The 23,133-nt window shown below is 45.3% G+C and overlaps 1 protein-coding gene and 1 long non-coding RNA gene across 3 annotated transcripts; one reads left to right on the top strand and one right to left on the bottom strand.

The window, feature by feature from the left end:
* Nucleotides 1-6,929: 6,929 nt before the first annotated feature.
* Nucleotides 6,930-19,645, bottom strand: LOC144889198 (protein mono-ADP-ribosyltransferase PARP12-like). 2 transcript variants are annotated; one of them, XR_013621642.1, is made up of 2 exons: nucleotides 18,816-19,645; nucleotides 6,930-7,038 (listed from the first exon to the last, which is right to left on the bottom strand). XR_013621642.1 is itself a non-coding variant. In XM_078769198.1 (2 exons), exons 1-2 carry the CDS (start codon nucleotides 19,103-19,105, stop codon nucleotides 9,286-9,288), a joined length of 345 nt encoding a protein of 114 aa, XP_078625324.1. In that variant the 5' UTR covers nucleotides 19,106-19,636; the 3' UTR covers nucleotides 9,252-9,285. The 2 variants fall into 2 exon arrangements, 1 of the variants encoding a protein (XP_078625324.1); XM_078769198.1 differs by lacking the exon at nucleotides 6,930-7,038 and adding an exon at nucleotides 9,252-9,340 and having other exon boundaries at nucleotides 18,816-19,636.
* Nucleotides 19,646-21,672: 2,027 nt separating this feature from the next.
* On the top strand, nucleotides 21,673-22,679 carry LOC137413165 (uncharacterized). Its single transcript, XR_010981627.2, has 2 exons — nucleotides 21,673-21,871; nucleotides 22,587-22,679. It is a non-coding gene; the product is annotated as an uncharacterized LOC137413165 (long non-coding RNA).
* Nucleotides 22,680-23,133: the final 454 nt, after the last annotated feature.

Below are 23,133 nucleotides of genomic sequence, written 5' to 3'. Positions count from 1 at the left end.
CATTCACAACACATAAGGCTTCATTAATACACCATTTGCATTCAAAGAGTTTGACATTTTCATTCGCCACATAATAATCAAACTCTAACCTTATTCTTGCAGACACCAGCCCTTTAAACATAGGAACAACATCAAACCCATGCCCATTATCAATTTTAATTTTCCTCGATTTATATATTGAATATTTTGCTACAGCAGCTAAGAAGTTTAGGAGGACACCAGAGTCCTTGCAGGAGGGTCTGAAAGATACACCAAAAATAAAAGAATGTGAAGTAAAAGGAAAAGACAACTGATCAAAAAGGTGTGTGAGAATCAAGAAAAGAGGTATTAGTCTTTCGCATTTCACATAGGCATGAAAGAGATCCTCCTTCTGTACACAGAAGGGGCATGCTACTGGCACTGAGCTGTCAAGATGATGAACAAAGGTGTTCGTAGGGAGAGCCCAATGTGCTAGTCTCCACTGGATATCTGCGAGGAACCCGTAAATAGGTAATTTGTACATATTGGGCCACAGTGGCGTGGCAGGAGACCCTGGCCCTAACCTTTCGGACCACAAGGCCACTCGCGCCACTCCGGAGAAGGATGATGCTTGGTTTTCTCGAAGGAGCTTGTGAATACCCGCCTTTGTTACCAAGTGAAAATGAGATACAAGTTCACCATTCGACTGGAGAGCTGGGAGCACCTTAATTTCAGGGAAAGACAGCCGAACATCCTCGACATTGTTTATACCTTCCCAGCCAATATTTAACTCCTTAAACTTCCTCTTGACGATGCGTATAATTTGGCTGACAATACGCACGGATCTTAAACCAAGAATGGCCGCCACCCTGCCAGCAGACATCCATTTTGTCCCAGATGTATCCCTCAGGTCACAAACTTTGCCAATTCCTCCTTGAGTAAATTTCCTAATCAAAGTCGGACTATGAGGAATGCATGGAAAAAACCCGTTATAGAAAATAGGCTCTTGGATAAACATCCGGCAATTATAAGCCTCAAGGCAACGATGAACCCCAAAACCTTTCCAAACTCTCAGCAAACCCTGATAAAAAGTTGGGATTGAAACTAAGCTGACACGGTCAAGGTTCACCAGGAACAAGTGCCTATCATAACACAGGCCTCCCGCTTGTTGCAACAAGAAAAACGCAAATGAGCGCCAGGGCAGCTCTTCAGCATACAACAGACGTTGCACAGACTGTAGGCGAAAAGCCATAAGCCGGGTGGACACCTCCACAATTCCATGTCCACCCTCCTTCCGAGGATGGTACAGTATTTGCGGCCGAAGCCAGTGGTATCCATTCCAAAAGAAATTAACCAAGACCCGCTGGATGGCTGGTATCAACTCCTTGGGTGGCTGCAAGGCAATTAGTTTATGCCATAATCTTGCTGCTATCAAGTTATTTATAACAAGAGAGCGGCCTTTATAAGAAAGAGATCGCAGCAGTCCTTCCCATCGTTTCAACCGGTGTGTAATTTGTTCAATCATTCCTTCCCAGTTCTTCGTTTCTACTTCCTGGTTGCCAAGATAGACACCAAGATATTTGACTCCATCTGTTTTCCACTCTAGATTATGTGGGAGTGACGGTGGCAGTGTTAAAGAAAGGTTATCTGAACCGCACCATAAGGCTACACTCTTGCCCCAATTTACTTCGGCGGAAGAGGCCGCAGAGTAGTCTTTAAAGCAACGCTGCACCGCAGCAACACTACTTGGGCCCTTAATCAGAACACATACATCAGCATAAGCTGTGACCACAAATCTTGAACCAAAAACGGCTCCCACATCCTGGGTTATTCGCTGCCTGATGGATGCTAAGAGTGGTTCAAGGGCAATTATATACAGAAGTCCAGAAAGGGGACACCCTTGACGGATACCCCGACGGAAAGGAAAAGGGGGACATAAACTGTTGTTTACTTTCATCATGCAGAAGGTGTTAGTGTATAACAGCTTGACATAGGAAATGAAAGTTTCGCCAAAACCCATCCGCTCCAGAACAGAAAACAAATATGTATGATCAACACGATCAAAAGCCTTTGTTTGGTCAAGAAACAACAACCCAAAACTGGCACGCAAGTACTTATTACAAGAAATAATATCCCTTATCAGAAAAATATTGTCATAAATTGACCTTCCTGGTACACAGTAGGTCTGGTCAGGGTGCACAATAGAGCTGATCACAGTTCCCAAACGGTTTGCTAAGGCCTTCGACAAAAGCTTGTAATCCGCACACAGCAATGAGACAGGCCGCCAGTTCTCGACTAGTTGAGTGTCCCCAGCCTTTGGCAACAGGCAAATGACTGCTCTTCTGCAGGACAGGGGAAGCTCTCCAACATGAAGGCATTCATCAAATACCTCAAGCAGGTCAGGTCCCACAAGTTTCCAAAAAGTCTTATAGAACTCTCCGGGCAAACCATCAATCCCAGAGGCTTTACCATCCTTCAAGCTCCGCATAGCAGTTTCAAGTTCAGCAGCCGAAACTGACATGTTCAATGTGCGTTGCTGGTCTTCCTCAAGTCTTGGAAGCCCAGTAGTCAGCTCCTGCAAGGTCTCATTACTTATGCTCTGGGGGGAGTACAAGTTTGTATAAAAACCCTTCAAAACAGACTTAATCTCCTGTTGGGAGGTCACTATTGGCCCATTAGCAGCACGTAGCCCATGAATCTGTTGTGATTTTTTAACAGAGTTCTCCAAACCAAACAAGGCCTTATTTGGCATATCCAACGTTAAATAACTCATTCTCATGCATACCAGGGTGCCCATTGCTCGCTGCCGTACCAGTTCAGTCAACATTGCCTTTTTAGTCCATAGCAGCCGGTCACCTGTAGTGTCTTTCCCAGCCGTATTAATGTTTTCCTCCAGGGCTGCAATTTCAGCCTTTAATGAATCAATCGAGAGATTTTTCAATTTAGTGGCATAAAGACTATATTGTTGACAGAACGATTTGACCTGACCCTTTGCGAGGTCCCACCACAGTCGAAGGTTAGCATGTTCAAATTTGGAGGACCGAATTCTTTCCCACACGGCTCGAAAAGCCTCTTTGAATCTCATATCATTCAGCAGGTGGGTATTAAGTGACCAATACGCACTACCCCCTGAGGTCAGAGGCAAATTAAAACCCATTGAAACCAGGTAATGGTCTGTGAAACCAGTTGGGAGTATCTGGGTTGTGGCCATCACATTTAGCATTGGCTTATTCACGTAGAATCTGTCTAGCCTTGCCATTGATATCCTCCCATCATGGCATCTGCACCACGTATAGCACCGTGAAGTTGGGTGTTGCAACCTCCAAACATCTTTCAAATGCTGATTTTTGATGATGTTCTCCAAAATCCTCATAGAAGCTGGATGGGGTTCATGACCGGTCCTGTCTACGGAAGGATTGATAGTGCAATTGAAATCACCAGCAACACAGATGAAAGCGGTTGTATCCAGTCCTTTTACAAAGTCATGCAGAGTGGAAAAGAACACTCTTCTTTCCATGGGCTCACTCGGTGCATATACGTTCACAATGATGATCCTTTGCGTGTTGCAATAGAAATCCACCGCTATCAGATGTCCCATATAAATTTCCTTAAAGACAATCTTCCGAGCAGGGATTCTATCACTCAAGGCGATGGCAACACCAGCTTTGGGTGTGGTAAACCCACTCAGCCACCACTGCCCTCGATAAAGTTTTCCCCATTCAGCAACCAGGGTGTTCGTAGCATGAGTCTCCTGTATCAGGATGATGTCGGCTTTCACCCTCTCCATCGCCTGAATTGTCTGAATTTTTCGTAAGGGGGTACAACCCCCATTGATATTCAGGGATGCGATACATATCTTTCGCAAAGCCATTTACAAAGGTAACTCACCCTCCGCCTGCAATTCCTTATTCGCCTTTGTGACCGCTTTCCGAAGACGCTGAAATTGGGCCTCCGAGATTTCCATTGGGTCATTTCTTTGCAGGAGGGGTCTTGCAGCCCTGATGAAAGTTTTCACATCGGGAAAATGGTCTTTGATCACAACGTAGCGTTGCCTAAACGTCTCGTTTAGGAAACTGATGACGTTTTCCTTTGTTGCTTCCATCTGTTCTTCTCCCTGATGATCATTCACAGACACAAGGCTTTGAGCTTCCTCATCCAGCTCCCTAACCACATCAGCGTTGAAACTCCTTTGTTGTGTGTCAGGAGCAGGCACACCTTCTGTGTCATCACCACTGCAGTCTTCTTGTTGCATCACAAGGGGCACATCTGTGCCACCACTGCTGCCTATTATAGGTCTGCTTGGACCATCATCCTTGGTCGTTTCAACCGGATGTGAGCAACAACCGTTGTCACTCAGGCCCTGGGACTGCTCGTTGTCACAAGGGACAATGGTGCCATCATCACAACCAATACTGCTGCATTGATTTTCTTCAACAAGAGCAAGGGGTGAAGTCCTACTCTCCTCTGTTTCGTCACCACCCTGCCCAGCTTGCCGAGAATCATCAGGATAGTCTGAGATACTGTTTGTTTGTACGAGTATCACTTTGCTACCTTTGTCTTCCACCTCGGCGCTCAAAAAGGTACGTTTTAGGTTCCTCTTAGCCTCGGTGCCTTTCATCAATACCTCCTCAAAGACCATATTCTCTTGAGGTTGCAGCCTCTTGTCCACATCGACTGGGTGCACCCCTGCTGCACTAACCTCAGCAACACCGCCACCACTTTCCACACCCTGGTCTTCTGGTGTGGACGTCTGTACTCCACCAGGCTCATGAACGGGGGGCACTGCATCAGTTACAGGGGGGGCCGACCCAGCTGCTGTAGCGTACGTCTTCTTGGCGTCTGGGCAATACTGCTTAGTGTGCCCGTGTGCTCCACATCCGTAGCAGATCAAGGTCTCGGTCGCCATGAAGATTCTATATTCATGCTCGCCTACTTTAAAGGTGTGGGAGGTGTTCAACTGCTTCGCTGCGTCTTTTAGAACAACAAAACAAAAACGTCGAAACGATTGTACGTGCTTCAACCTGCCGTTTCTCGTACGTAGAGGAACCCTAATGATTCCAGAGACGACAGTACCAAACTCACCGAGCTTGTGTAGGATTTCCTCGTTACCTAGAAAAGGCGGAACATTGCTCAGAATGACTAACTGCCGGCGTGTCCATCGACGACACAGGAACAAACAGATCGTTTCCCAAGGTCAAACCATTCTGCACAACAATATCGGCCAGACTTATTTGCGAAACAAAAACCACAATTTTGTGATTCATACGAGACGCGGCACGAATGTTACTCACGTCGATCAAATCCCCAATCGCAAGCAAAATGTCATCCATTTCAACTCCCTCCGGCGGGACAAGGCACAGCACGTGCTTACGCGATAAACCCTCATCGGTAACACGATCGGCAGGCCTTTGGCTACTCCTATTAGCCATATCGTCAAAGGAGAAACGAAGTGAAAGCAAATAGATTTGTATAATCCCAAAAAAAAAGAATAGAAAAAAATATATATTAAGTAACTAAAAACGAAAGCACGGTTTAAACCACGTTAGGAAAAAACGTGGTTCAAACAAACCCTTACCGTGCTGGCTCTCCCTCTCTCTGTCTCGAAGGAGGAGAAAAAAACGAGGGACAGGTGGTAACGAAGCAGGAAGGGAGGAAAAAGGTCAACATACACGACAAGAGTACAAAAGGAAAAAAAAACAAAGGAAAGGGAAAGGTAAAAAGGTTGGTGGGGAGAGGATGAAAAACAACACGAGCCAGGAGCTACAACACACAAGCACGAGCACGCGCCATCTTGCCACGCCCAACACACGAAACGGCCAGCAGGGGGCGAGAGAGAGAGAGAGAGAGAGAGAGAGAGAGAGATGGGCTTTGACAAGAACATGATCAGAGGAGCCAAGATGAGCAGAAGAGGAACAGGAGAGATTAGATGGAGAGTTATTTATTACCATGTACAGGAGGGAGGACATACCAGTTTAATAAATCTGGCTTGGGGAGTTTACAAATGGGATCAGACCCACAGAGAAGCAGAAGGCCTTGGCTGTAATCCCATAGCTGATTGTTGCAAAACTGACAACCAGCAAGACAGCTCCAGCCAGTACGATGGCTGTCCAAATCACCACAGGTGAGTAACAGAGAATGAAGATGGATTGACGTTTCTGATAACCAAAGACTTCAGAGTCTTGGATAACCAGAAACTTCTCTGATCTACTTTTACACTGAAAACATATATATGCAGTGTCATCATCATTGGGGGAACAGTACAGCACAGGTGCAAACATTCGGTGTTTGTAGAGGTATATGCAGTGGGAAGTATTCCAGAGGATTAGGGGTGGTGAATAAGAATGAACAATGACGAACTGAGTTTTTTTTTTTTACATTGACAAGATATTGTCGCGCGACTCCCGGTAAACACCAGAAGATTGCGGATAGGCCTAAACGGTTTATTCGGAGGCAACAACCAATACGGATTTTACTATGTCGCACGGGAGGAAGAAGGAAAATGGAAGCTGCGCAAAAAGCTTCCCTTGTGCGTCGACTGCAGCTTCGATCCTGCAAGGAAATTAATTCAACCGGCACAGGTTTAACAGGGGATGCAAAATAATACAAGGGTTTATTAAAGGAAAAAGGCAAGGACAGGAAAAAGCACGCGCCGGCAATAAGATATCCTAATTGGGACGTCCCCACACACAGATTTCGGATACAAGATACAGGAATGGATTAACAAAAGAAATACGTTCGTTATGTGCATCTGTGGTGTGCGAGCTTATCTGTCTTGTCGTCTTTCAGGGTATCGTCCCCCACGCGGCTCCAAGCTCCGAGTCACACCACGAGGCCCCTTGCTCCAAGCCTCCCGCCGCTCAAGAGGTCCGTGCACCAAGCTCCAAAGCACCGCTTCAAGCACCAGCACCGCTTCAAGCACCAGCACCACTCCAAGCACCAGCACCGCTCCAAGCACCAGCCCCGCTCCCAGCACCACGAGGTCCAACAGCAGGAAAAGCACCGCGTGTCCAACGCAGGCTAACAGCTCCAAGCGAGGTCAAAAAGCAAGCGAACTCCACTCGGGCTATGACTCAACTCGGGCTGCGCAAGATGAAGCAGAGTGCCTAATAGCGAGCTGCGCAAAACAAGAGCACGAACCGCTAGAGACTGTCAGAGCAAGAGGGAATGACGTCCAAAACCCAAGAGATCAACTCAACTACTCAACTCCCTCTCTCCCCCTCTCTCTCCCTCTCTCTCCCTCTCTCTCCCTCTCTCTCCCTCTCTCTCTCTCCCTCTCTCTCCCCCTCTCTCCCCCTCTCTCCCCCTCTCTCTCCCCCCCCCTCTCTCTCTCTCTCTCTCTTTCCAATTCTCGTGCTCTTTCCAGACCAACTCGACCAACTCTCGTGCTCTCCCTCTCATCTCACTCTCTCGAACAAACTCCAAAAATGGCATTCGGCGCTCGCTAATATCTCCTGGCCGGTGACGTCAGCCTTGGCACGCTACCAACCAATCAGTGTCTTCCACCGACTCGTTGGCTCGCTCAGGCCCATTCCTACCGCGCTACCCCAACACTCGTTCTCTGTTCCGTGGTCATAGCGCGTGGCAGTCGATCTGGTTAGGCCCATCGGAGGTGCAACCGGCGGCGGCCATCATCGACGGTGCCCCGGCCTGGTTTCTTTGCCTACCCGTCTTCCAAAGTCATGTCAGGGAAGGGATTTAGTTATTGTTGTACTAGGGACCTAACTACATGTCTAAATGAGTGCAGTGCCAAAAGGGACAAAGGTTTGACTGACCAGGTGAGACATACAGGGGCATTATCTTTTAATCCCTAACTCTATTTATCACACGAACCTCCTGGTAGGTTCACAAGTATACTCCTTACCGACAAACCGCCTAGACATGGAACTTATTACAAGTCAGATTCCTTAGCGCGACAGACGAATACCAACCTACACAGATCTATCTGGCTCTACATATTGCTACCCTCACCGACATAACAATATGTTGGTGTTTTCTAATTGCCGATTGTCGCTTGCACACTCTCACATTCATACTATTATGTGTAGTTAACTTGTCGTCAATGACATGCGACAGACATTCATAAAAGACTAGCCAAAACCCGTGAAACATCCACGGAAGGGAGGATGTGGTGTATGGATAGAGTGTACCATTATGGATGGCATAGGGGATTTGCTTGTCCGAGTAAGAGTTAGGAAGAAAGACGAGAATGAAGAGTACGTATATGAACAACGATCGCCGACACCGGCACAAATGCATGCTCTGGATTGTCCACTCAGTGGACGGCTTGCTTTCGCCTTCGCCTGTCCAATCAGCGGACGGCTTGCTTCGCCTTCGCCCAGCAGATGCCAATATGATGGCGTCGTAAGATGGCGTCGTATCGGTAGTTAATCGGATGCTTTTGGGCCCCAACGTCGGCTAATTCAGATTTTTCGAGTATGGCTGTACGTGATAAACAAAGAGCGCGGTTCGTAGATCGTAAATCCATTAGTGCCGTGGGCATCGGGTCACTGGGTGCGGCGTAAAAGGGATAACAAAGTCGAGTCCTTATGCTATTATTTATTATATAGATGGTGAGCAAAATGTAAAAACATTCTTAAAAAGTACAGAAACAAGCAATAAAACAACCTGTCAGCCGAGGCATAAAAAATATTTTAAACTAGAACAGCACTCAGTGGAGTGCAACCCTCCGCCAGGCTGAACAGTTTACGTTTTGTATCAAACTGATAGGCCGGATCTGGATTCGGACCTGAACCAAAATCGAATCAATTGTTCTTGTTTTGTCATAATCCATCCACAACTTTTTTTTAAAATTGTGCTGTATATACACCTGTCTATCAATGGCGAAATATTGTGCGATATATACCTGTCTTGCAATGGTGAAGAATCACTTACAATTCTATTATCCATGACTGGATCAGGATCTTCATTAAAATGAAATCAATTTGTCGTTGTCACACAGCCAAACGTCTCCACTTCAGTAATTTGTGTAATTTCAGATTTTCAGATTTCATGTAATTTCATGTAAACATGTAATTTCAGATTACAATAAATTATAATGTGAAATCATCCCTATATATTATTCAAAGAAATATATAGGGATGATTTCACATTATAATTTATTGTGACCATCCCTACCTTGTTTACATATTTTTTAGTAACCATCCCTACATCCTTTTGCATTCAAAAAAATTAATATTTTTAATTACTTGTTACCCTGCACTCGCGAAGAGAATAGCAGAGTTAAGCGCGATCGGTTGCGTACATAATGTTTGCAAAACTATCGACGTACGCACCTGTCTGCATTTTAACTAGAACAATGCGACTGTGTCACCAATATGCCTTCGCATAGTCCCACAACGAGTAGATGCCACCGTTCACTGTCCTAAAAATAAACAAGGTGAATTTAAATCTCTTCAGCTGTTTTCAAGTATCACATTTTCACCAGCCATGACAGGTTTCACATCGATCGGTGAAAGTTTCAGAGAAGGGATTTTTTTAAATATCGGCTTTCAAGCTAATAGACCTGCCATACCACATGACATATGACCTTAAATATGTACACTCCGCATATGTATGGGTAGGGGATCACGTTTGTGAAGTTTCGTGTTGATCGGATGAGTTTAGTTTTTCTATCCAAAATGGCTGCCAAACCACGTGCCCTCTGACATCTTCATTTTCAAAGTATATGAAACAATGGTGTTAGATGATATTTTAAAATTTCGCATCCATAGGGTAAGTGGTTTCAGAGATATAATTATTTAATACTTTCCTTTTATCCAATATGCCTGCCACACAATGTGACCAATGATGTTTTCGTGATCATCTTTTAATCGCCATGCCTAGTCAATGACACACGTAAAGTTTCGAGTCAATCGATTAGGTGGTTTCGGAGATCATGTTTTTTTAAAGGTTTTAGGTTAAATCCAATATGGCTGCCAAACCATGTGATCTGTGGTCATAAATTTAATATTCAATACAAATGGGTCATAGGTCATGTGCATGCAATTTCAGATTAGGATAAGGAATTTGATTAAAACATTTTTGGCTGATATACCACTTTACCTATGATGTCATCATTATCATGCTTTTGTTCCCCTTTGGGAGTACTTGAGAATGTGCCAAGTTTCAAATTTTGCATTTCAGCGGTTTCCGAGAAATAATTTTTTAATTATTTGCTTTTAATCCAAGATGGCTGCCATACCACGTGACCTATGATGTCACAATTATCATAAAAACATTCTGCATGGGTGTTACTCCTACCCTGAAATTTTCGTCTCAGATATATGGTTGCTGCAAAAAACGAGGTTTAGCCCATACAGACGGACGGGCGGACTGACAACCCGAAAACAATGCCTCCAGCGACTTCGTAGGTGGAGGCAAAAAAAATTAATTTTCTCAGCAACCTTTGGTCCGATTGACAAAATTTTCACCATCTGAGTGCATACTGTAGTTTTTTTTAGTGATTATTATGACGTCCTAGGTCGTGGTACAGGTGCCATCTTGGAAAAACTTTGCACCTCTATATCTCCGAAACCTCTCCATGGAAAAAAAATGAAACGTGGCTCAGTCAAGTACTCCCCATGGGGAATAAGACATGTTAATGATAATGTCATTGGTGCTTTCATTATGACATCATAATTCGGCAATTACAACACTTGATGTGATCAGTATGAAAATGTGAAGGTCATCTCGGGATAATTTGGTCGACAGAATTAAATTTATGACATCATAGGTCATGTGATTTGGCAGCCATGTTGGATTGAACATAAATTTTTTAAATCTTCTTCTCCAGAACAGCTAACCAGATTGATGCGAAACTTCATGTATATGATCTTCTAGCCTTAGGGAATATAGGGTGTTCCATGAATAAATCATAGGTCACATGGCCTGGCAGCCATATTGGATTTAACCTAAAACCTTTAAAAATCCTGGTCTCCAGAACAGCTGGACAGATCAAGGAAAACTATCACACACATGTTGCCCAAGCCTTTGGGAAACTATGGCGTTCATAAATAAATCATAGGTCACATGGTCTGGAAGCCATGTTGGATCAAAGGAAAATAAAAAATTATTTCTCTGAAAGCTGAACCTATCGAAGTGAAACTTTCCAAATGTCAACTGACACCACTGCTGCATATAGTGTGAAATGATGTCATTGGTCACATGGTCAGGCAGCCATCCAGGATAGAAAAACAAATCTTATCCGATCAACACGAAACTTCACAAACATTATCCCCTACCCAATGGGAGCCAGAGAGTAAATTTATGATGTCATAGGTCATGTGGTTGGGCACTGGGCAGCCATATTAGATCTATGTGAAAATCTTTGAAAATCCTATTGTTTGATACGGCTTAACCGATCAATGCGAAACTCGATTTTCTTTTTATGTTGGAGGCTCTAGGCATATAGTCCTCATCGAGGCCAGGCCTTATATAAAAGAGAAGAAAAGTGTATGATGAAAAGCGTACGGTGTTTGTTTGCAAGAAAGAGATTGAAGCTAGCCCGGTATCTATAGTTTGAGCGAGACAGAAAGTAAGACCAGCAATTGTTATGGATTCGTCACTTCCGTTGTGGTGGTTTGCATCCACTGTAAATATTTCTGATTCCATGTACTATTATTGTTTTCAAAAGGATTATTGTCCATGAACTGTTTTCAAAAGGTAAAATTTAATGTTGAAAGAAACAGGAAACCGGATCGGGAACCGGACGACGAAGAGGAAGAAGAGAAAAGAGGGCAGAGCGAGTGAGTCGGACAAGAAGGAGCCAAGCTTCTTGTGGTTTGGAGCGAACGTTGGTGAGCAAGAGTCACTAGCGAACTCTCGGGTTTCCCGGGAAAGGGGTCCCTGCGACAGAGTTGTCATCGCTGTGACCGATCAACCTGCGGGTCAGGTTTTTGGCAGTGGATTCCGAGGAGAATTATCGCCGGGCCATTACGTCTCAGGAACGGGTCGTCGGCCATTTTGACCCACGCGCCTCGCGCGTCGAGCAAGGTCTTTGCTTCGTCAGCCGTTTTCACCGCTTTCAGACGTATCTGGCGTGTGTGTGTGCACCGTGGCTTGAAGATTAATTTGCGGTTCGCCGACTGTGAGCCGTGAAAGTCCATACCCGAGGGTGGGATTTCCCAGTCGCCTTGAGGGCGCCTTTGTGCAGCTTTGGGGCTGTGTGACTGTACTTGCCATCCGCATGGGCTTCTGGTCTCCATTGGACATCGTTCTGGCGATCGCTGGAGCGAATCAACTTTGGGCTTGAAGCCGGGAATAAGAGACATTGGGGATGTTCTTGTTTCACTCACTTGGAGCACAGTGAGTTATATATTACAAAACTGATGGTACCATCATAGGACATATTGATTGTACTTTTGATTACTATTATTGTTGTACTGTTATTCTTGTGTGATCTTAATACAATATTTGTTTGTGAGTAACAATTGGGGTGGCTTCTCCATTGATCTTTGACATACAGAATAACACATTTTTCTGCCGTGACTCCTCTCGGGGCTCGGAGGTACACCGTGACCAGGGGGTCGGGGAGGAGCACGTAACACAATCCTGACATGGAGAGTGTAAGATGGTTCCGGGCACAACTTTACCACTCCTAAGTCAGGACAGTAGTACCACCCTGGGCGGTTGCTGTTGTTACGGATTTGTCACTTCCGCCTTTGTTTTTATTATGTACTTGTAGGATTTTTAGTTTCAGGTAATATTGTTGTTAAGATTTTTGTGTGAAATGGAGATGACTTTAGTAAAAGGTAAAAATAAATGTTTGTGAAGGAAAAAGGAAAACGCGGCAAAGAAACCGGAAGAGGAGAGAGGAGGAGATCGGCAGGGAGAGGAGGAGACAGCTGTGAGTCCCATTGAGGCTGTGAGCTGACTTTTTTTTGATATTGGTCGCAAATGAGTTGAGGCTTCCCAGGAAAGGGAATGCCCGCGACATCGTCAGATATTGTGATTGCAATTAAACCTGGGTCTCAGGTTTTATCACCAGGTGTGAGCTATTGTTGGAGGGAAAGCAAGCGCCGCCATTACAGGCAAAACCGTTATTTTCCCTCGAGGAGACCGTCCGCCTGGTGCATCGTGTTTGTCGTTGGAATTTCCATATCGACCTCATCATGTTGATTGCTGTTGGATTCCATATTAGCCCAATTCCCATATCAACCTCTCACCTCGTAACTCCTTATCCACAGCCACGCCAATACCTGCCTATTGATTTGCCGTTCTGTACGACTTCGACCTTCAACCAGCGTGGGGATCCGTGCACGGAATTTGGGGAATGTTACATTCCACTCACGTTTGTCATGCCGTGAGTTTATTGCTTTCAGAGCATTGTGGAATGATGATACCATCATATGTATTGTTCATTTGATGCAAGTGATATTTTCATTGTACTTTCTTTCATAGTGTTATTATTGTGTATGTGAGAGTTCTTAATACAATTACTTGTTTTGTTCTACAATTGCATTGGTGTGGTTTTACCATGTTTTTTTTTTGTTTTGTTTTTGTATACAAGATCGAGGCTCGTGAAAGAGCTAACATTAATCACACAAAACGTCAAACTGACACATAAAACACGAAAAATAAGGGGAGCGGTAGACAAGATGGGGAGAGAGGGGGAAGGACACAAACACAACATTTGAGAGCAGGGACATCGGGAGAAATGTGGGAGGGGGAGGGCTTGGGGGGGAGGTGGGAGACGTATAAAACATATGAACACTGCAAGGACTTCCAGGAAAGAAGTTGGGATTTCCAAAAAAAAAAGTGTATCTGGGGTGAATTAGCGGGGGTAGAAAAGATCAAGGTTTTGGATGGGGGTCATGGTGGTGAACAGCTGTTTTAAAGACCTGGAGGGAGGAGTGGGATTGAAGGGAGTGGGGGAGTTTGTTCCAGAGGCGGGAGAAGAGGGGAATGAAAGACTGAAGGTGAGCAGAGAGCCTAGATTTTGGCAGTTTAACCATAAGAGGGTTGTAGGCAGATCTTGTGCGACCTGAAGGAATATTTGGGGGACAGAGCACAGAGAGAGCTGGGGGAGCAAGGCCGGAGAGGAGTTGGTAGAAGACAGAAAGACCACCAGCCTGCCTGCGGTGAGTGAAAGGCCCTCGGAGTTAACTTCATCGCAGGAGATTCCAATGATTCTGAAAGCTTTGGTTCCAACAGCGTGAAGCCGAGCTAGGTGTGAGGCAGGAGCACCAGCCCAGAGGGGGGAACAGTATTCCATTGAGCTGCGGATGAAAGCCTTGTATGTGGTGAGGAGCTCAGGTGTGCCAAGGAAGGACTTCGCATGACGGAGGATGCCCAGTCGGTGACTGGCTTTGGAGGCCAGCTTGGAAATGTGGTTTTCCCAAGAAAGATCATGGCAGATAGTGAGACCCAAAATCTTGAGCGACAGAACTTCTTGGAGAGGATTGTTGAGAAAGTATATGGGAGGGTTTTCCAGTCGGTCCTTTCGGAGAGACACTGTAAGAGTGTGAGATTTGTCAGGATTGAAGACATGTTCCACTTGTTTGACCAGTCTGTGATTTTGTCCAGGTCTGCAGAGAGTGAGGAGGCTGCAGACTGCTGATCTGAGGGATGAGGAATGGAGCGGCAGATAGTGGAGTCATCAGCAAAGTGATAGAGAGGATTTTCCAGAGAGTCAGAGAGATCATTGATGAAGACCAGAAATAGCACAGGACCGAGAACTCCAGCCAGAACAGGAAGGGGAGATGAGAGAAATCCATTCAGGACCACACGTTGCCTATGACCAGAGAGGAAGTCTGCAAGCCATGAGTGGAGATTTCCATGGATACCATCGAAGGAGAGTTTGGTGAGCAGAGCTGGGTGCCAGACCGTATTGAAGGCACGTGATATGTCAAGTGAGACAGCTCTGATTTCCTGTTTGGCATTGAGGACCTCCATCCATTGTTGAGACAGCAGAAGCAACATGTCCAGAGTAAAATGACCTGGTCTGAATCCAAATTGATGATCAGAAATCAAGCCATTGGAGAAGAGGAAGGATTTGATATCCGAAGCAATGATGGATTCCATGACTTTGCTGATAATTGGAAGCAGGCTGATTGGTCTGTTGTTGCAAGGATCTGTTTTTGCACCTTTTTTGTGTAAAGCGGTAATGTTTGCTGATTTCCAAGATGGTGGCAGATGACCTTGAGCAAAAGAGAGGGTGAAAAGAACAGAGAGAGGGTGAGATAGAGCGGCAGAGCAGGATTTTAGGACCCGTGGGCTGATGCCGTCTGGTCCAGTTGCAGAATCAGAGTCGAGGTTTGACAAAAACTTCTCCACCTTGCCAGGAGAGAAGGACACAGAGTCCAGGAGCAGTTGGGTTTGACTGGGAAAGGTGGGAACAGAGAGAGATGGGTTTGGGACACAAGATTTTGAGGCAAACACAGAGTTGAGGCATTCGGCTTTGTCACATGCGGTGTCAACTGTGTAGCCATTTGAGGTAAGGGGGGGGGGGGGGGGGAAGGAGGGAGCACAAACACCAGAAACGGATTTGACCAGATGCCACAAGGAATTGGAGGAAGGAGACAGGTTTGAGAGTTCAATCTTGAGTGTGGAGAGATAGTGCTTCCTGGCACTCCTGAGAGTAGACACACCCTTGTTCCGAGCTTGGTGGAAGGAACTGAGATTGCCTTCAGTTGGATTTGCCTTCCAAAAGGCAAAGGCAAGTTGTTTCAGGGCAACTGCCTCACCACAAGATTCAGTTTCCCATGGACGGGAGGAAGGGTAAGACAACTGAAGACGAGAAGGGATAAATCTGTGCATGAGAGAGAGAGAGCAGATTGCTTTGGAAGAATTCCCAGGAAGAATTGATGTCAGAGGCAGTCGAGATGGGAGACCAGTCCAGATGATTGATGGCTGCTTGCAGACCATGCCAGTCAGCCTGAGTGAAATGCCAGACTCGTTGGCGCTGAGGAGGCTCTCCGAGAATGGCCAGAGAGATGTCCACTTTAATAAGCACATGATCAGAAGAACCGACTGGAGCAGAAGAGCAGCAGACATTTGCAGGGAAGTTAGTCATAACCAAGTCCAGAAGAGAAGATACTCCATTGACTGAGATCCGGGTCGGGAAATTGACAGATTGTGTCAGTCCCAATGAGTCGCAGAAGTCCTTTGCTGAGGTGCCATGGCTGGTGAGAGATGAACCCACACCCAGCCAGCTGGCATGATGGCAGTTGAAGTCACCACATATGAGGAAGAGAGAGTTTGGATGAGTTGACAGAAGTTGGTCCATGTTGTCCGACAGCGAAATGTAAATAGAGTCATCACTATTTGGAGGACGGTACAGAACACATATGAACAAAAGGTGGGAGCGGAGAGGAAGCCGTAGCCAGAGGTACTCCTGGGAGTGGGGTGGAGAGAGGGCAGTGCAAGGAGAGTGAGGAAGAGAGTTTTTGATAAAGATAGCCACCCCACCACCAGGACGAGGCTCAGGTCTATCATACCGGAGGAAGGAGTAACCAGGAAGAGATATTAAGGAATCAGAGACATCTTGAAGGAGGAAAGTTTCTGTTAAGCAGATCAGCAGATCAAGTCTGGATTGTCAGAAGCAACCTGAATGGAGAAAGATCAATCAGGTTTGAGCGAAGGCCCCGGATGTTTGAGGTCCATACCGTTAATGAGGTGAGAGGGGGAGCATTGGGTGCAGGACAGGGGTAGGGTCAGATGAAGGATGAGAGGGGGAGGTAGGAAGAGCAGTTGATAGTGTGTCAGAGATTACAGAAGAGTTACAAGAAAGGGAAGGATGAGGAGGACGAAAGGTTTGATGGTGATGAGGCACAGTGAGGAGTTGTTTGAGGGGGGGCAGAGGAAAGTAGAAGGTTGGGGGAGGTGGAGGTATGAGATAGAAGGGAGACGAAGTGGGGAGGAGGCAGCTTTGAGAAGGAGGTGGGAGGAGGGAGAATTTGGGAGGGATGGTTGGGGGGGAGTTTTGAATGGGAGGGGCAAGGGGGGAGTTTAGGAGGGGAAAGGCAAGGGGGGAGTTTAGGAGGGGAAGGGCAAGGGGGGAGATTTGGAGGGGAGGGGCAAGGGGGGAGTTTAGGAGGGGAGGGGCAAGGGGGGAGTTTAGGAGGGGAGGGGCAAGGGGGGAGATTTGGAGGGGAGGGGCAAGGGGGGAGATTTGGAGGGGAGGGGCAAGGGGGGAGTTTAGAAAGTGGATGATTAATGAAAGATGAACATTTATAACAAATTGGGTTTGTTGTGATTTTCAAGTTAGCGATCCGTTTAAGAACGATGGAGGAGGGGTGGAATGAATGAGAATTTAGAGCATGTAGTGAGAAAGAATTATAAGAGATTGAATATTTTTTTGAAATGGAATGAGTTGAACAGGAAATTGAAAGGAGGCTTTTAAAGAGGAAGAAAAACAGCGTGTTGTAATAAACCACTGAATAAAACACTGCAGGGGAAAGTTTAAACATATTTAAACAGAACCGTGAAGAACAATCTTATATTCACACAAATACCAACGGGGAGAGGGAGCCGAGAGGGACAACCACGAGTCACGTGAACAGGGGAAAAGGTGGAAGGCAAGGGGATAATGGGGGCGGGGTGGAACATCACACATGGACAGAGGCGCACGATGGGACAAAAGCACACGAGGAGAAAGGGGAATAAAAGTTTTTTGTTTTTTTGTTTTTTCGGGGGTGGGGGGTGAGGGGGTGGGTGGGTGGGGGTTACAACGTTAGACAAAGAATAGATGTTTGGGGAAGTTTGGGGGAGAAGGGAAAATCAAAAAACCTAGCAAAAACAGCGAAGGAAGGAACACAATTTGACGGGGGAAGCCTGAAGCTGCAAGGCCTCACACGCGGCGCGGCAAACAGAAATGATTAATTTATGAAAGATAAACACCGAGAAACTTCCAAGGGGCACACTGTAGGTTCACACACTGAAGGTTAAATACAGTTTCGACAAAATACAATTGTGAACAGTGACTTAACTTTGAAAACGTGGAGACCGTGTGGAGCTTCGAAAATCCGTGACGTCGTCTCCAAGATCTCGCAAGATCTCCCCAAATGATTTATTAGAACCGAGATGGTTTATTAGAACACTCAAAATAACAAATCTTTCTGCCGTGTTCCGGCTTGAGACTGAGGGGCACCGTAACCGGAGTTTGGGGAGGCAACACGTAACACTGTCTGCAATCTACTACCTAAATAATTGATCAACTACCCAAGTACCCATGGGAAATATAGTTTCATAAAAGTGACGTCATCAGTCACTGGTCTGACAGCCATATTGGATCAAAGAAAAAAAACAACCTTAAAAAAAACAAACAGAAGAGTTGGCATGCAACAAGTCCTTCTCAAAACGGGGTGGGGCAAGTATTCTATGAATACCGTCTAGTTAATATTGGGTTTGATTGATTTACACTTACAGTATCAATAAGGACACCTTTCAAATTGTTAATTCCATCATATATCAACATGCTATTTACACAGATCTGCCAGGACCATGTTGATAAGTTAGAAACATTACGCCAATATTCTAATTCCCATTGAGATATGTTGGTATAACAAAGAGCGAGTATTCAAGAAACACTACACTTCCTGCAATTTGATTAATAATCACAAAATTATTGAATGTACAAATAATTTGAGAACGTGTGTCGCTGCATCAGCACTCAAGCGAACCATGTATACGGTAAGGCTGACTTGTGCGCTGACTGTATCGAGATTCGACACGACACGCGATCAAGCCTGGAAACTTCTGCTTTTGCAAGAAACTAAACCAACTTTCCAGACGGCGTTGTCTACAAATTACGTACACAATGATTTACGCAGACACAAAACGACGTGCCGTTATTTAATCCATAATCCATCAATCTACCCACATCGTGGCCGAAAGCAATGGTGCTTGCAAGTCCTCACCCGTACTTGCAGGCACCGACAATGAACAACCGGCAGACGTGCAACTTGGGACAATTGCCGTCCACGCATTTCCCAGCACCGTACAAGGGGCACACGCGCAGCCCGGTCTTGGCGAAGACCCGGCACGACGCGCCGTCACTCAAACTTCCCAACACGAAGTGCTCTCGGTGGGATTGTAGGTTGCTCCCGGTCTCGCTCCCGAAGCCGAGCAGCTGCTGCAGTTCCAGCGAAGCTCCCTTTTCACATAGATCATGGAAAGCACGGACGAACCACGAATCCGTGCCGGCCATGTCGTCGCAGTGCTCAACGTACCTTTACTGTTCCTTTTTTTTGTTTGTTTCCGTCCTTTCCCGGAAAAGTGTTTCCAAGCGAAAGCGAATCCTCGTCTGAGGATGTGCGTCACGAGTAGCGAGCCTCGACTCTTCCTCTTCCTCCTTCAAACAGTCACCGTATCACCGCCGCACTCTGTCTCGGGCTTGTACCCGCCGATTTTCTTTTACACTAAACATAAAAATAAACCCGAGCGTGATCACTGATCATCAAGTCGTTGGAGGTGAAAATTGTTTAACAAACGTCTGAGAAGAGAAACTAAATACACGTCATGACGTCAACTGAACAAACTCGTTCTCTCAACAATGCCGCCAATATTTGCTCAACTAAACCATCAGTATCAGATTACCTCAAGCGACCAATCGCTGAAGTGAGATTTAATTTAAACGAATGGCCTTTATATCTGCTATGATCGATTGAATATTAATGAATTAATTACTGACTTCTTCTTCTTCTTCACATTGTCTACCCTGCTCACCACCCGAAACAACGAGTGACGTCATGACGTTTCGCTTTTCTATAACTCCCTGCTTGTTTCTTCCCATGGATATCACAATAATCCTGCAGTGTTGTTTACTTGTAATCCATGCCGCCGAGCAAGTCGTTGGAACCCAATCCAAGGTTGTGTTCATTATCAACTAGCACGGAACTCGGTAGAGCGCATCCCTCCACCAGATAAAACAGTTTACATTTTGTAACCCACTGATAGGTTGGATCTGGATTCAGACCTGAAGCAAAATCTAATTGGCTTGTTCTTGTCACCTGACCAACCTATCCACCAGGTTTTGTCATAACCTCTCCACAACTTTTTGAAATATCATGGCAATCATGCTACATATCGCTTTTAGCCCTATCACTCAACGGTGAAGAATCACCATCTTGCTAAAGTACTGAACACTTCCCCGATGTTCCTCAGGCCTGATCATAGATCTACTGTAATCTATATACCACAGACGGAATGACCCTGCTGGCTCCCCCGTCTCTAAAATGTTTCCTGGTGAACTTGGACACACAAATTCACTCGGGGTTACTCAACTGGATTGATTTTGCTGTTAAGTCGCAAAATTGAAACTTTGGAATTTTAATCAGCAATTCACAAACAAAGTCGCCCTCACACTGACTGTGGTAACTAGACAAGGCCTCGCCCCCCCCCCCCCCAGCCCTCTCCCTCCCACAGACCTCCCGATGTCCCTGCTCATGAGGCGCCTTTTTTTATAATAAAAAAGGTTTAAAAAAATCAAACATTTAAACAGCCTTGGACGTGCACCTTGACCCCATGGCCAAACCACACCATCTATCAAGGCTGTCCCATTAGCATACACATGCACTTCAACCCAAAGGCTGAAGCACATGGTCATTCAAAACACATGCATCCTGACCCCGAAGGGCCACAATGCATGTTCATACAATAGGACCCCTCCTCCATAGGAGTCCACCACTCCACCTGACCCAGGATCACAGTGTTTCTCCTGTCACGTTAAAGTCCCGATGTCCGTGTTCTCTGCTGTTGTACTTGTGTGCTTCCCTCTCTCTCCCCATCTTGTCTCCCGCTCCCTTTATTGTATGTTTTGTGTGTCGGTTTTTTTTGTGATTGATGTTAGTTAGCTCTTACACGAGCCTCGATCTCGTATACAAAAAAAAAAGGAAAAATAGGTAACCGAGAGTGGCAAAGGTCAAACGTCACGCCCACGCCTACTCACGCTCACTGAACTGAAAATATATAGAATGACCATGGCCATTCACACCACACAGGTGGAGATGTAGCCACCGGGCGCCATCTTGGTTGGCACTCGATGCTGGGCGATGGTGATTTCCGTCATGCGTTTGCACGTAATTCAGAGCGAAAAGCGATTGCGTTTTTCACCTTTTGTGCGATCGTTTTTCAATAGGAAACCTATCACAGTTACTACAACACTTTCCTTTATCCTTTCCTTTTCACAAAAAAAAATTCGACAACAAATATTGTTAATTTGGGAGCGTGAAGAACTGGGGACATTTTCATGAAACTTGCGAAGAGTCTGTCCGAATTATTTCACAATGATTTGTTTTTGGTCAAAATTGAAAACATGAATTTAGCTGTCCTTTTATTACGTATCAAAATAATGCAAACTAAAGTGATGAAATGTAATCAACGTTATTAAGTAGGCCCAAATGGTTGGCAGAGTGAGCAGCCGGGAGAATGTACATGTCTGTGTGTACAACGTGTGTACATGTAATGTTTGTTTTTGTATGTCACATGATTTTGTCACCACAGTATATTCACTACAGTAGCAGGTATATAATCATCCAAGTAACCGGGCATGCGTCATGCGTTTTCCACAACCCTTCCGTAACCGATTTGAGCAGTTTATTGCCGCACAAAATGGCATTTTAACAGTTGTCTGGCTTTTAAAATCTGGGACACCTTCAAAACAAACGAGATCCGCGAAGTGAGTCGGTCGAGTCGTGCAAACCAAGATGGCGACACGGCGGCTACACTTTTCACGGAGTATGAGCACAGAACTCAAATAGACGTAGAATCCCTATGCAGGCCGCTGTGTGGCCCCTCCGCCGCAACGCGGCAGCCATTTTAGTTAGCGCAAGACACCTCCGCTTTCTGCGTACAGATAGGCCTATTGTTAACATGAGCAGTGTGAATGTTCAACAAATATCAGCAATATGCCTTCTTGTGCTGCAATAAACTGTACAAATCGACTTGTGAAAGGTTCTGGGAAAACATTCCACAGGTAAGTAATTTATTTTTCTTAATTATGAAGAGTTTACTCGCCAAACTCTAGTTAAACTTTCACGTTATGCACAGATGTAGTTTTTCGTTTATGTAGTCCCATCTGTTAGTTTGTGTGTGTTTGTGTGTGTGTGTGTGTTTGCGGATTTGTCAGTGCATTTTGACTTGAACCAAAGGCCGTGCCTTTGCTTGAACTTAAGGACTCTAGCTCTTAATCTCTTCTCTCCCAATTTTGTTGAGCCACACACAATTTTGGGCTGTTAGGAGATGCATAAACATGTTCAGTTATCAAGGATCTAGGTTAACATTTGTCGTCTAATTAGACTAATAGGGTTGTATTTTGTAATCGCTTTCTTTATCGTTAGTAATTGTTACTTTGTGGAAAATATTGGTGTGACGCGTGAGTGAGTGCAATCTGTGCCCATTTGCCCTAGTTAATCATAATGTAGGGTGAGAGCCAAGATAACATTACGAGTTTAACTGATAAAAGAAATAAAGCTTGATAAAGTATTTCCCTTGCTGTGTGTACAATGTCGCCAAGCAAAAAATATTGGGGGCTAGAGTATGGTCTAGTGATTGAATTTTCGGACACTGTACCGTATATAGAGTGTAGAAAACATGTGGGGGGGCAGGCGCGTAGGAAGCAGTTTTGGTTGGGGGGGGGGGGGCAAAGACCCAAGGGGGCTCACAAATTTTGTCTTTTCTTTTGAATATAGATTTCCCAAGGATGGTTCAACCCTTCAGAAAGAATGGCTCGTAAAGATGAGGAGGGACAAGTGGACACCCAGCAAGTATGCCAGCCTATGCTCGGATCATTTTGATGCTGAGTGCTTTGACCGTACTGTAAAACAACAGAGAGGTGTTTCCAGAGGATTCTAAGTGTGACTGGAGGTGAACTCCCTCAAGCGTCTCGTCTTACTCAGGCCATTTCATCTGCTGTTCTTGCCGAAGTGAATTGCCACACCATTTTTGGTTCCCTGTCCGATCATATGTTTGATTGCGAGGCAGATAAGAATCATGTGTACATTCTCATAAAGCGTATTGCTTCATCGTACGTCAAGATCCGAATGCATCATCTTGCCCGATTGAAGAATGAGAAGTTGAGTGGACCATTTGTAAGAAAACAATTATCAAAATTAATCTTGTTCAAACACCAGTGAGCTTTTATACAGAGATTTCTTCGGATGGCTTGTGAAAATGACATTCACATGTTGTAATGGCATCATTATTGTTTGTAACACAAGTACTGAATACTCCAGTACA

Source organism: Myxine glutinosa, unplaced genomic scaffold, assembly GCF_964187855.1.
Source record: "Myxine glutinosa unplaced genomic scaffold, kmMyxGlut1.1 SCAFFOLD_1671, whole genome shotgun sequence".
NCBI lineage: Eukaryota > Metazoa > Chordata > Myxini > Myxiniformes > Myxinidae > Myxine > Myxine glutinosa.
The sequence above is the reverse complement of the archived record's forward strand: the minus strand, read 5'-3'. Positions and strand labels throughout refer to the sequence as shown.